The sequence below is a fragment of the Pelophylax lessonae genome (genome assembly GCF_965119305.1).
Source record: "Pelophylax lessonae genome assembly, chromosome: 1".
Lineage (NCBI taxonomy): Eukaryota > Metazoa > Chordata > Amphibia > Anura > Ranidae > Pelophylax > Pelophylax lessonae.
The window spans coordinates 197,651,882-197,666,329 of NC_138768.1; the positions used below are offsets into that span (position 1 = coordinate 197,651,882).

Below are 14,448 nucleotides of genomic sequence, written 5' to 3' on the forward strand. Positions count from 1 at the left end.
CCCCACTGTTTGTGACAAAGTTGTCAAGGTAAGAGGAAAGAGGAACACTCTCGCCGCTTTGAAAAGTCTGTGGGTGCCAAAAGGAACCGGTCCCTCCGACATGGCATCAGCCGCATTTTCCATTTTTAAAGTTTCACGCACTGACACAAATAGTGCATCCAAAAGCGCCTACTTAAGCGTGGCTAGAGGAGCAGAGGAATCAACCTCACTAACTGAGCACACAGGGTGTGTGGACGCAGACCCAGTAGTGTCTTTATATACTGAGCTCACTCTGAAAACATAACAATCAGGGGAGGCCGCCGACTGCGATCCTGTAAAGGGGACGCCGACCAAGGGTCCACAAATGGGCCACTTCTTTTGGACCCCACAAAAAACAAGGGGGTCATCCTTCAAGCCCTCCAAAAGAGGACATAATAGGACATAGTCCCCTTAAAATGGGCCGCCCGCCGTGAGGCAGACGCACAGGCAGGGTACCCTCGCTAAAACAAGGCAAGTGCCCCACACAATAAGACTGTCATTAAAAATGAAGTGCCCCCACAGTGCCACCTGGTCTAAGGAGGTGCCAAGCTGACCATATGGCCCAGCAGGCCGCAAGTCGCGGGCTAAATTTTTGTAGGGGCCAAGCCGCAACTGCACAGGTTCTTAGCCCCACAGATGCCCAAAGGAAGAGTGGGGGCTTCAGCTACAAGCACGGGGGCAGCCGACTCGGATGCATGACCTAATAAGCCGCAAGGCGCAGTCTAAATTTTTGAGGGCACCCGGCCACAAGCCCCAGTGGAGCAGCGGAGGGGGAAGGCGGATGCCCAAACGGGAGGCAGTGGCTTTCAGCTATCCTCACAGGGGCCGTCTCACATCGGTTCCGACGAGTAGGCCGCAAAGCCGCAGCCTAAATTTTGGGGCGGATCCGGCCGCGTGAGGCGCGTAGCTGCGGATGGTAAAAACATCCACTCCCCCCAGCCCAACAAACGCCACAGGGAGCCCAGAGGACATCCCTGCCCTAGTCACTAACCCCCAGGTTGGCAAGGAACACTGCTCAACCCCCCGTTGTGCACCAAGAAAACCCGGTCAGCAGCAACTCCATCCAGCCCCCCTCAAGAGCATGTGGCAAAGCCAACTTATCACCTCCCCCAGGGGGCGAAAGACCCACAGTGACTGAAATTTTAGAGGGGCTGGGGGGGAAGTGAGGGGAACCCGTGGGTCTGACCATCCCAGGGAGGGGCCTACGTCCAACCCAAAACCCTCCAGGGGTAGTGGGGGGGGGGGGGGGACAGCTACTTACCACACCAAGAACAGGGTGGGCACCGTTCCGGACAGGACACCGTTCCATTGTAATGTGGGTGCTGTGGGCCAGAAGAAAATGCTGCGACTCAGGCTGAAACCAGTTTGTATGTGTTCTCGCAAGCCTTAACTCGCAGGCCAGTCCCCGTCAGTCCAGTGGGGCTATGTTGCGGCCGACCTAGCGCGGAGCTGAGGTCTGCACACGCTCGCTGGCCGGACTTGGGGGGCCCTAAGGATCTATATTATCCAGTTTGTCGGCACTTGATTGTAGTTCTCACAGAAACAAAATAAGAAAAGAGGAAAAAAATTCCATTCAAAATGAAAAAATTTCCAGGACCAGAGATCCCAGCAAGGAACTAGGTCCTTACTCCTGACTAGGCAGATAGTGCCTTTAGCTGAGGGTGGGTGTATACCCCCTGGGACTGACCATAGGTGTAGTCAAGCTTTTTCCTGCTAGGTGTCCTACTCCTGTAGGGGGCAGTATAACCCAAACTGTAAAGAAGAATCAGGAGCTGTGTTCGTCAATGAACTAAAGAGAAATAATGAATTTAATCCATTTTGGAATAAAGCTGTAACATAGCAAAATGTGGAAAAAGTGAAGAGCTGTGAATACTTTCTGGACTGACTGTAGTTTAAATATCCAGAAACTCTAATGACTATGCATGCTTTGCTTGCTACACATCTCGCTGCAGTCTAGCATCTTTTAAGTGTACATGTATACATTAAAAAAAGTAAATGTTTGCTCTGGTGACTTGATTTTTCAGTTCTGAGGATGGCTACAAATATACAGACATGTCCAAACTGGGGCAGAACTCTAACCAAGTTTGTCCGTGTTCTTGCCTCGCAGCATAGATCCAGGGAGTTTGACTCAATGACACCATTTGCATGGACCTTGTGTGCTCTAGCAAGCTTTCATGGATTTTCAATTAGGCGTGCTGGTTTCCTCCCACAACTGAAAAAATACTTAAGTTAATTGCCTTCCACCCGATGCATCAGCATGAGTTTAAAGAAGCAATGGTCCATACATTCCACACACCAAGTACTTAAAGACTAACTCCACCATCAGAAACATGTTGCATCCGTATTTAGGGTATGATATGTTGCCAAGGTGCCCCCCTCCCCGTGACCGTGTTCTGGGGTTTCACTCCCCACTAGTCATGGTCACTTTTAAAATTGGCTCAGCTTTACGGTGCTCTGCCCACACATACGCATCATTAATTCACAGAGATCTTTGAAAGAATAGACTACAAAATGCTGTCTGCCACCACAGTAGTGAGACTACAGCACTTAGGAATAAAAAAAAATGCTGATTTAGCTTTACCTTTTTAAAAAATGTGTTGGAGCAGGTGTGGTATAAAATTACTTATGTATAAGAACAGGAGAGAATATTCCAATTTTTCTGTTAGTGGCAACCGACTCACACATGTCCAAGTGTGTTACTGCTTATTACCTGACAGCAATAGAAATGAGTGCTACGTGTGGTCATCACTTGCCCTACTACACAACATGCTAAACATTTCAGTCTTTTCAACATAAAGTGTTTAGCTGAGTGTATATTCAACATAATATAAGCTCTAAAACAGGCCTGGGAAAGCTATGTAATAAATGCAGCTGTGCCAAAACACCAGAAGGGTAAAGTCCAGAATGTTCCAGCGTTTTCAATAACAAAGACGCAAGTTTATATTAATAAAAAAAATAAAAAGGAATCACATGAACAATACACATCTACTGCCAACAATATCTACATTATTACTAAAATATCATGACAATGTTGGCAAATAATGATTATATGAGGAGCTAATGTAAGTGAAAGATCTATATGTCACAGATGGGGAAAAAAGAAAAAAAATTAAGTGTTTCAGTTTTTGGCAAGGTTACTTTGCTTAAAAGGATAAGTTCATTTTTTTTTTTTTTTTTTTTTAATTCGAAATGCACATTTTTTGCAGGTCCATCGACAGAAGCAGCCTCATCTCCATGAGCTGAGTGGGTTATGCTGCCACCTGCAGGAGTAGTCTAGGCAGTACCTTAGTACAAAACTTTTAACATGTACACGTCCACGGGGCTGTCCCTCCAGGCATAACCCCCCACTGTCACAGCCCAGCACATCAGTTTAGTTGCAAGCAGTGAATACAAAGAAACCATCCCCATACAGGAGAGGCGGGTTCTGCGTCTGTCGATGGACATCAGAGAAAAATATTTTACAATAAGAGCTTACAAAAATTTTATTTTGTCTATCGTCCATCGACAGACGCAGCCTGGTCTCCACGAGCTGAGTGGAACGTCCCAAAGCAGTATAGGCATGAGGGGTGGGAAAAACGCAACCAAACAGTAACGTCAACTCCAAGAGGCTAAACCTAGCCAACCGGGCAACATGGAGCTCAACCAAACAGCAGGAGCTCACCCAGGTAAAAGACCCCTACGAGAATAACAAAACACATTCTCTTAGCAAACAGCAGCCTGCAAAATCTTGCAGCCAAAAGAGGCATCCGAAGAAGCCAACAAATCCACCTTGTAAAATTTTGTAAAAGGTGTGCTTAGACGACCAAGTCACAGCCTTACAAACTTATATAACCGATTCCTGATGGTGAAAAGCCCAAGAGGCACTCAGCGCTCTAGCAGAATCACAGGGAACCCGACCCTTAAGTGAATAAGCCTGAACAACTGTTTGCCTGATCCATTTAGAAATGGTCGCAGCGGACGCAGCCAAACCCTTGCGAGGACCGTCCATAAGGACATAGAGAGTCCAACTTCCGAAAGGATGTTAAATCTTCCAGGAAGTCGACTTCCTGGTCGGAATCACAGAGTCAGAGAGACCTCTATCCTTTAACACCTTGCTTTAAACAGCCAAGCCGTTAAAACCAGCGACCTTAAAGCAGGATGGAAGATTGATGCTGGAGACAGTAGATCTTCCCACAGAGGAAGACGCCATGGAGGATCCACGACCATTTTTACCAGCTCTGCGTACTAAGACCGCAGAGGCCAGTCTGGTGCCACCAGAACGCCTTCCATCACCACCCGGCGAAGAAACCTCGCAGGAGTACGAGCGGAGGAAAGGCATAAATCAGGCAGGACGCAAACAGATCCACGTCCGGGGTTCCCCACCGGACACACAGGAGATGAAACCCCTCCTGATGAAGGGACCATTCCCCTTGATCCAACACCTGACGACTCAGGTAATCCACCTGCCAAATCTCCACACCCAGAGTGTGGACTGTGGAAAGAGCCAGACAATTGGCTTGCGCCCAAACCAGAATCTCGGCCACCTCCTTGGCCGCTAGAGCACTCTTGGTGCCCCCTTGATGATTGATGTAAGCCACGGCCGTGGCATTGTCCAACTGGATCCGAAACGGAGAGCCTCGTAGCCGACTCGTCAGTGAAGAAGGCAGAGCTTGATAGCCCTCAGTTCCAGAATATTGATAGGCAGGGAAGACTCTTCCGGAGCCCAAGTCCCCTGGGCACATAGCTTCCCCAGCACTCCACCCTAACCTGACGAGACCATCAGACCCAGGGCCCTCATGCAGATCCACAAAGAGCAGTGATCGGTCTCCATCAGCAACAGGACCGCCCTTTGCAACTTCTGAAGCTTGTCAAAGGGGAGGAAGACCCTCGCCAGAATGGAGTCAAGGATCAGCCCCAAGTAAGTGACCCGCACGGATTTGTGTCAGAGCAGATTTTTTTTTTTTAATTGAACGTCCACCCGAATTCTTGAAGGGTCTGAATGGTGATAGCGACGTCGCCCAGCAAATTTAAGTGGAAACTGCTCGCAACAGGAGAGATTGTCCAGATATCCCACAATTGAGATACCTTGCTGACGTAACAAGGCCAGCACAGGGGCCACAACCTTGGTATAAACTCTGGGAGCAGAGGCGAGACCAAAGGGTAATTCCACAAATTGAAAGTGCTCCTCTGCCCCCACAAAGCGGAGGAATCGCGGATCTCCCTCGAAAATAGGGATGTGGAGATACGCATCTTTGATATCAATGGAGGCCAGAAAATCCCCCAGATTGAAGGATGCCACCATTGGCCGAAGAGACTCCATTCAAAACTTCTGCACCCACACAAAGCGGTTCAGAGCCTTGAGGTCCATAATTGGACGCACCTTTCTGAGCACCGTGAACAGGTTTGAATAAAAACCTTGAGAGCGTTCCTGCGGAGGAACTGGCACAATCACTCCTTGAGCCAGGAGATTTTGCACAGCCTCCAGCAGATCCTTCAAACGCTCTGGAGACAGGACTGAAAAAAACCGATCCCCCTGGCCAAGACCAGAATTTGATCTTGTACCCGGGGTACAAATCAGTTTGCAAACCCAATCGTTCTGAATGAAGGAAGTCCAGGGTCCCTGGAAGCGCAGACGTCCCCCCCCCCCACCCCTGAGACGGGTGAGGGCGCCCCATCATGCTGAAGAGGTTTTATCAGCAGCACCGGACTGACTGACCTTGGGCTTGCCCCAATGCTTTTTAGCTCCTCCAGAAGCTCTGAACTGCTTAACTTCCTCTTACGCCCAGATGCACGAAAAAAAACATTTGTGAGCAGAAAAGGAGGGACCCCACTTAGTACAGGGTGTCTTACCCTTGTAGGATTGAGGAAGAAGAGTACTCTTCCCGCCAGTCAAGCCCATGATCAACTCATCCAATGAGTCGCCAAATAAACACCCTCCCATAAAACGGGAGATCAGCCAGGGCTTTCTTAGAAGCTTGGTCAGCCGACCAGCTCTTCAAACAAACCATGCATCTTAAGGCAATGCTCACAGCTGAAACTCTGGCCACCAGGGGAGCCGCATCAATGGACGCATCACACAGGAACACCGGAGCCCGGATCACCTGCTCCAAAAGTTCCAGCTGTTGCAGGGGAACACTCACAGGGTCCAAAGACCCCCGCAAACCCCTAATCCATTCCCTCATAATCTGTGAGACTAAAAAACAGACAAAAACGGGCTTCAAAATGGAACCCGCCGACACGTGTAGATGGCGGGAAAGGGATTCCACTCGTCTGTCCACTGGGTCCATAAAGACCGGGGAATCTTCCACAGGCACAAGGGTAGAGTTGTTTAATCTAGAGACAGGATGGCACCGTCTAACAGTTGGGAGACCTTTTCAGCGAAAGGATACTGGCGTTTAAAGCGTTTTGGCAAACACGTGCTTAACGCGTTCCCATTGGTCATTCACAATATCGCGAAAAGTGTCGGGTCAAGGGAAACCCTTTCCAGATTTCTGAGACTTTTGGGAGCCAAAAGCCACCAGCGTCCCTGCCGGCATGGGCTCATCAGCCAATTTTAAAACGTTTCCCGTACTAAAATAATCAGGGCTTCCACTAAAGCGCGTTCCCGCGCTGCAGCTGAAGAGGACAGGTCCTTTTCACCATCTGACTGCGAGGACAGGGACCCCTCAGATAGGGGAGCATATGGGGCAACCTCATCAGCCTCTGAATCAGAGGACACCCCCCAAGATGGAGAAGGCAGTGGCCATTTTCTGCTATCAACCTTTTTCATGACTAAATCAACTTTTGTCGCCAGGCATTCCTAAGCTGCTTCAAATCGCGGGCGGAGACTGCGGTCCGCACTTACAGGGAGTCACACAGAGTGGGTCTGAGGGTGAAATCACAGTTTGGGACTCCATATTGCAAGCCACAAAAAAACGGAGTACCGTCGCTTTAAGAAGTGCGGATCGCGGTACCCACCGCTGATCGCAGCAGTCTGCAGAGTCCCCCTTTAAACCAACACTAACAGCAGAGAGTGCAGGGATACGTCTTGAAGGACCCCAGTACTGTACCACCTCAGAAAAATCCTCCTGATTGATTCAAGCAGCATTGGGGAAGTGACCTCGGCCAGCAGCAGGAAGCAGAGCACAGGAGGTGATCTCGTCTGAATGTAAGGTCACGCTTGCAATAGGAAGCTCAGAGAAAATGGTTGTCCCATACAAGTCATTAGGGAAAAACTACATTGCCCACACTTAAGATGGCAGCGTCCACGGTGAGCCATGCAGCCTGGGACCGACACTATGAAGGCCTCAGGATCCACAACAGGAACCAAAAGGCCAAAAGGTACCATGCCACCCCCCAGGGCGCCATAGACACATAGCCCCCCGTGGGGGCTGGGAGGGGGGGGGGGTAGAGACACAAACCAGGCACCAGGCAGGCCAAGGCTATCTTTCAGGAGGTAAAAATCCCATTATCCCCAGAAGAGGGCCCACACCCCCTCCACCAAGGCCAGCAGGGGCAAGTGGGGCACGGGGAAAGGGGGGCACATTTACTCACCATACCATGGACCGGATGGGGCTCCGCTCTGGGAAGACTCCCACCCGAAGTGGGGTTGCTGCCAGCCGAGGGGTACGCTGCGACTCATGGTGTTCTAGGTCGTCGCGTCCCGGCGAGGCATCCGCTCGCAGGCTCGTCCCCATCCGGAAAGGGGCACCGTCATGGCGAGGCCAAGTGCGGGACTATAAACTGCTCACGCTCATAGGCCCGGCTGGGGGGACCATAAGGATCTAGATTATCCCGTGCGAAGCCCCAGCCGGCATCGTTGCTTGTATATCACCAGGAAATTCCTCCCTGAACACTAGCTAGCAAGTTAGTAAAGAAAAATAAAAGAAAATATTCTGAAAAGAATAAAAAAAAAAAAAAAACTGAGACCGGAGTCCCAGCAGGGCTTTGTGTGTGAGGGTTATGTCTGGAGCGACAGCCACGTGGGCGTGTGTATGTAAAACTTTGTACTGTTGTACTGCCTAGACTACTCCTGCAGGTGGCAGCATAACCAATAAAGTTCATGAAGATGAGGCTGTGTCTGTCAATGGACGATAGGGAAAAAGGTCTCTACAGAGGGTGGTCCTAACAAAGCCTTCTTACACTGTTGCTCCGCCAACCAGCACGTTATGTAGATTGCCCTGATGGAGGAAAGGATTACCCAAGACTTAGTGAGCTAGCGTTCAGGGCTATGTAATACATAAAAGTTCAACATGACAGTCATCTGCTCAGTTTGGGTCTGTAAAATGATTGAGTTAGAGTTAACAGTTAACAGTTGAGTTGGAGTTAAGCATGGGTTGAAGCCTCTTCTATAGGAATGGTCAGAGCTTTGTTATGGCAAAACACTTGTGGGTTGACCGTGGGAGTAGTTGTACATTTCATGACAAAACCCTCTGAAAAGTATAAAGCATTAAAACAGTTTAGGTTTAGGAAATTGGTTGTCTGGGTGTTACCAATTTTTGTAAATAAATTCATCGAATAGGAGAGGTTAAGAAAACCACTTAGTGAACACTTGGGTGAAACCAAACTCAGACACCATGTTAGGGGAAGGAACGCACAGCCTCAATTAAAAAATAAACAGCTTCCTTCTGTTTTGGCAAAGCAGCTACTGGCTGATTATCAGCTGGTGGGATCTCCTTATCTAGCGATGGAAATAACTCAAAATTCCTCTCAACAGTACTTCCCAAAGTGAGCGATATGGCCCTCTGGGGGGTGCCGGAACAATAGGGGGGGTTGTAGTAGCCTTGAATGCAACTGGGGGGCATAGTCTACAAAAAAGGGGGTTGTGGAAGGATAAAAAAAAGGAGAAAATGTTGAAAAACTGTTTGTACAAATCAGTTGTGTAGCAGAGGTAAAATCATAGTGATTACATTATTTTCCAAATAAACACGCAAAATGCAAGTTATAACTGATCAGTGGTTGAGTCCTCTGACATTTCTTAAGGCCCAACTCCATGGAGAAAAAAAAAATGTATCCCTTCCAGTGGGTCTGCAGTCACACTGCAAGGGTTGTGTGCTTGTTTCGCCAGGAGAAAAAAGAAACCCTTATACTTAGCCGAACCTCCGCCCCCCTCGGCAAACAGCGCTACCCCACAATCCAGCAGTGGATTATTCCTGGCATTCTCACTTCTACAGCAGGGCCTATGGACACTGCTCTGAGCTTGATGAAATCAGGACTCAAGACCGCTAGGAGCACAGGGGTGCAGGAGCTTAAGGGACCAGTCTTGTGTGAAGAGGAGCAGAGGATGGTTTTACATATCCCCACAAGAAAAAGTAACCTGGTGTAATGTCTGGAGATATTAGTGGCCAAGAGTATAGTGCCAAGTCTTGAGGGCCCGTGCAAACTATCCAAAGTTGGTTAAGCCAATGTGGTGGTGCTCCGTCTTACTGAAAAATGAAATCTTCAGAGACTTCATCAAACTGTGGGAAATGCCAGTCCTTCAGGCATTTCAAGATCGGAAAGACCCATAAATCTTTGTTAACAAAACCACACAGAAAACCAATTTTTAGTGAATCTTGCTCATGTTGTACAAGTTTCGGTGGCTTCCCAAGTCCCCATATCCAAACATTGTGATGCAAAACGTTTACCACTTAGATGAACAGTTGCTTTATCACTAAAAAATCAACTGCAATAAGAAATCAGTCATCCTACATGTTGTCTGAGAGCATATGACAGAAAACAAAATTTTTTTTTCTGTCAATCACATGAAGAGCTTGCACCGGTTGCAATTGGTATGGCCTCAGAAGCGAACGTTGTTTTAACACAAGCCAAACAGTAATTTTAGGTTTCACAGGTTCTCTGCTAGCTGAATGAGCGGACTTGTGCATGCTTCGCTGAATAGCCTCTTGAATTCGATGCACATGTTCCTCAAGTGCGTGGTGGCCCTAGACTCTTTCCCTTACATAAAACACCCTGATTATTCAAATTGTTTATACCAACAACGAATGTTCTTTGCCACTGGTGGATCACCCCTGAAACACTGTGGAGCCGCATGCTGCACCTTTATTACAGACTCAGTCTTGCTAAATTTGAGAACACAAAATGCCTTCTGTTGAATAGACGGCATCTTGTTTACGACTGAGGATAGCATTTATTTGGGCGCTAGTAGTGTTATCTAGTGGCTGTCATTGGAAATTCTAGGCCATTCAAGTAGTACAGGTTTTTTTCATTCATTGGTGGTGCGTGGCTGCAGAGATAAGGCTTTAAAACTAGGTCATTCTTTTTGAAACACACTGTATATCTCCTTTCATTTTCCCCCTAGGATGTAGTAGAAATATAGATCCATAAAAGAATGAAAATTTGCCACTGCATCTGTTTGTTTGCTTAATAAAGGTAGATATCCAGGGGGGCATAATTTTGTTTCTGAAAAGAGGGCAGTAGGCCAAATAAGTTTGGGAACCCTCTACTCTGAAGAGTCCCTAAATAAGAAATATTAAGCATCTCTGTGCCAAGTTCCACTGGGGAAGGTGGCAGTGGACATTTTAAGTCCTTGCAATCAGGGGAAGCAACAAGTTGCATTAGCTGCATCATAAAACCTTGCACCACAGATGAAAATATCTCTGCCCAAAGACAGGAGGAAAAATGAGTGCCCAAGAAAAAGAAAAAAAAGTGAAAAATAGCTGCTAATGCAGGAGGTTCTGACTAGGATTTATAAAAAGCACAATCTATTCCTGCCCCAGGCTCAACTTTGCACATAGTGCAAATTAAGCCCCGTTTTTGGAAATATGCTCCCAGTCACAGGGTGACCTCCCTTTCTTTTGGTACTAGGTTGTATAGATACAAGAATGAAGCTACTCAAATCCTCTAGGAAAACTCATGGACCGCATGGTATACCAGGGGTTAATTTAGTAACCATGGCTCTTTGAACATTATTCCCAGCAGAGTTGTGTCCAGTAGAGAGAAGAGTCTCAGAAAGTCTCCACAGGACTGAGACCGCTGTATCTCTCCTTTGCAGACATCAGAACTTTTCTGGACCATGAGACAGCCTGCATGCGTTTTTGATGTCCCCAGAAGTCTGGTGCAGGGAGCAGGGGTCAATCGATCAAATAGATTATTTCTGTAATTTGTTTGAGACCCAAGATGAAGTACTTGCCCGATCTGGGATGGTACTGCTGTATGGTGAGAAAACCCACAACTGATAACCAAAGTAGCTTTTGTAAATCAGCTAAAGGAATGTTTGCCAATGCTTTGCAAGTACTTATCGAACTGTTGAACTTATGCACAAATGCAGGACTGTCACACAAAGAACACCACAATAGATAAATAACTGGGAACCTGCACTTATTGACTGACTAGAGAGACTCCCAGGATTTTTTTTTCATTCAGCCAGATTCTACCAGCAAAAGTTGATGACTGGAGAAATGCAGGGTTGTCGCAGAGAGAACACCAATTTCGAAAGGACTGGAGAGACTTTCAGGATTTAACATATCTGGCATTTTTCTACCATCAGCTGCTCATAATAGGAAAATCTTTCAAATGAATAGAAAACTTCAGAGCTGAGGAAAACTTGCCCATTTTCCTGAGTACGTTATCAAAAAACAGAGGCATGCTGGTTATGGATGGGGTTATCCTTTGCAGCCTAATAAATTTGTAACAATTCGATACACTAAGACTGCTTAAAGCGGAGTTCCACCCATATGTGAAACTTCTGCTCATTTGCTTCCTCCCCCCCTCCGGTGCCATATTTGGCACCTTTCAGGGGGAAACGGGAATTGTCCTAATATCTACAGTATGTGTAGCTGCTGACTTTTAATTTTTGGAGGGGGGGGCGGAACTCGGCATTAAACGCCAAACTGTAAAGCCTGCCACATCCACTCACTCAGAGATGGAGACAGGTGAAAAACTGCCACAGCTCTTGTCCTGATGTCCCACAAGGAATTCCCAGTTATACTGGCTTAAGCTGAAAGCAGAGCCCCTTGAAAAACTAGACAGTATATTTAATGACCTGGGAAAACTTGTGCTCATTCGCCAACTTGGGAGACTCACAGGATTTCCGGTATCTGGTCTACCAGCAGCTGTTGATGGTAGAAACATAAACATACTTCCAATTCAAGAACAAATAGCGCAGAAGACCTTCAGTTCTCTATGCACCTAGTGTCCATTTCTCCAGTAGGTGTCAGTTTATCCCTAGGTTGGTCATTATCCTCTAGCTGTATCCCTCAGCGAATGATACAGAAAAGAAAATGACCACAAGCTATGTCATATGCCAAGGTATTCCAGTACTATGGGACAGATTTGCGAGAACTAGAAACATCCATTGCCAACAGCAATCCATTAAGTTTCAAAAGAAACAAACTGGTTGCTATGGGAAATAGCTGCACCTTCGTTTCTTTGTATAACATTTTATCACTAAAGTGAAGTTTTAGATTTATACTCCCAGTTACCTGGTTAGCAAATATTTCTTCTTGGGTTTCTTTCCATGCTTCCAGCTGCAGAACAGCTTTGTACTCAAGAGTCTCACGGGGTTCTGCTGCAGGCTCTGCTGGAGGCTGTACTGGAGGAGCGAGAGGAGGATTCTGAACAGCTGAACTCTAGAGATTTAAAAACATTATATATTAACAGGTATTTACCATGACAGAATGGAATACGATACAGAAATGTACATTTTGGCTTTTTATAAACCAATACCTGGGATGACTCTGAAACGACCACCTCTCGTACCTTCACAAGCCCATAATCTGCTATAGTTACGGTGAATGAAAGATCAGCTACTTTGCCTTTTGATCTGAAATAATAATAAATATTAGTACAATTATGAATCCCACAACAGCAAAGGAAAAACGAACCAACAATATTTTCTAAATTAAAACGCTAAACACTTTAGGGAAACCTGTGCTGAGAAAAATCTGGAGGTTACCACAGCTGACCATCTACCAAAAAAAAAAAAAAAAAAAAAAAAAAAAACTCCAATAATTTTTTCAGTTACTAACCAAGAAGTAGTATGCAGATCAGGGGAATCGGAGTGGGGCAAGAACTCCTGGTCTGCATGCTTGTCCTGAGGCAGCGACTGAGACCATAATGAAGTAACTGATTCTGCACGGCAGCCAAATAACCAAAGATTTTCAAAATAGACTGTCAAGAGTGGTCTAAGTACAGGTTTCCGTTAAAGGAGGACTGCAGTATTAATAGCAAACAGGATGCATGAATGGTTATACTTGACAAACAAATTGTAGTTCTTTTCAGCGTTTCTTGCGACTTAAATCCCCCTGTCACAATATATAAAAGTGTAAATATGGTATCACTCGCGCCTCTGGGATGTTGTATATGGAGTGGAAAGCCGCTAGTTCAAACTATAGGTATAGTTACAAAAATGGTGAATGAATAGTTACAAAAATGGTGAATGATTACAAACTGCGCTATCCTTTCTGGTGATGGAGGGCTCTATGACGCTACTGCTTATATAATGTGACTTAAAAACTGTGTTGAGGTAATTGCTACCTTGTGCCCATATAAATCATAGATGTTAATAAAATTTGTCACAATAATATGAGTGTGAAAGAATAAAAAATAAAAATAAAAAAATTCATCATCTGTGGTTCATAAATTCAAATATAAATCAACAATAATCTCTGGATATATAACATTCATAAAGTGCAATATATATGCTGGCAATAATTCATATATTGTCCTGCAAAAAATTATAAATGTCCATAAAGTGCAATAGGTTTCTATAAGTTTCCACAAATTATACAAGGGTTATTATAGACAGTCCGTGGTAAGAATGTGCTTGGGGGAAGGAAAGTGCAAATAGTGCAATAAAGTCCTTTCCATGCAGGTTTGACAGGTGCATATAAAAAGTACTTGTGCTGATACAGTAGTGGTGTAACCCTCCACTTCACCTCGAGTGCCGAATGGCAAGAAAGCTCACTTACCAGATCCCATGGATTCCTGTTGGCATACGCCAGCAGAAATCAATAAGGCTTGATCTCATATGATCCTGGTCCTTGCTGGTACATGGGGTCCTCGAGTTGTGCCTTTTTGCTCAGGATATAAAAGAAAGAAGGCTCCTCATCGTGTAGACAGTTAAAAAAATCCTTTTATTATAAAAACTTCTTAGAAGTAAAAAACACTGCAGAAGTCACTGCAATACAGGTCACTCGCAATAAAATAAGTGCTGGTGCCCTTACAGACCTTTCCAAGCCTCGCGGCTATTCTCCGGTGTCTGTATGTGAGACTCGCGCCGTGCTCGCCGTACCCGGAAGTGGGGAATTGGCGTGCGGTTCACTGAAGGGCCCAGAACGAGGCAGCGTGCATTACAGCTTGACGCGTTTCATCATAGAAATGACATCATCGGAAGCTATGGGGAAGTCCCATGGATGAGCAAGGGCGCCTAGGCCCAAAGCTGATGAAGAGAAAAGAAAATTGGAGCTTTTGCATTTTGTTGGCTCGCAAATAGATCGACCAGAGGATGACCCCAGAATTCTGCAACTATCA

The 14,448-nt window shown here is 46.2% G+C and overlaps 1 protein-coding gene across 1 annotated transcript in view; it reads right to left on the minus strand.

The window, feature by feature from the left end:
* The window catches only part of CEP120 (centrosomal protein 120), a 273,530-nt gene that overhangs the window by 157,527 nt on the left and 101,555 nt on the right, over nucleotides 1–14,448 (minus strand). The window contains exons 12-13 of the mRNA XM_082243777.1: nucleotides 12,643–12,739; nucleotides 12,399–12,545 (exon numbers count right to left, since the gene is read on the minus strand). Coding sequence (XP_082099903.1) covers nucleotides 12,399–12,545; nucleotides 12,643–12,739 — 244 coding nt within the window. The remainder of the gene's footprint in view (nucleotides 1–12,398; nucleotides 12,546–12,642; nucleotides 12,740–14,448) is intronic.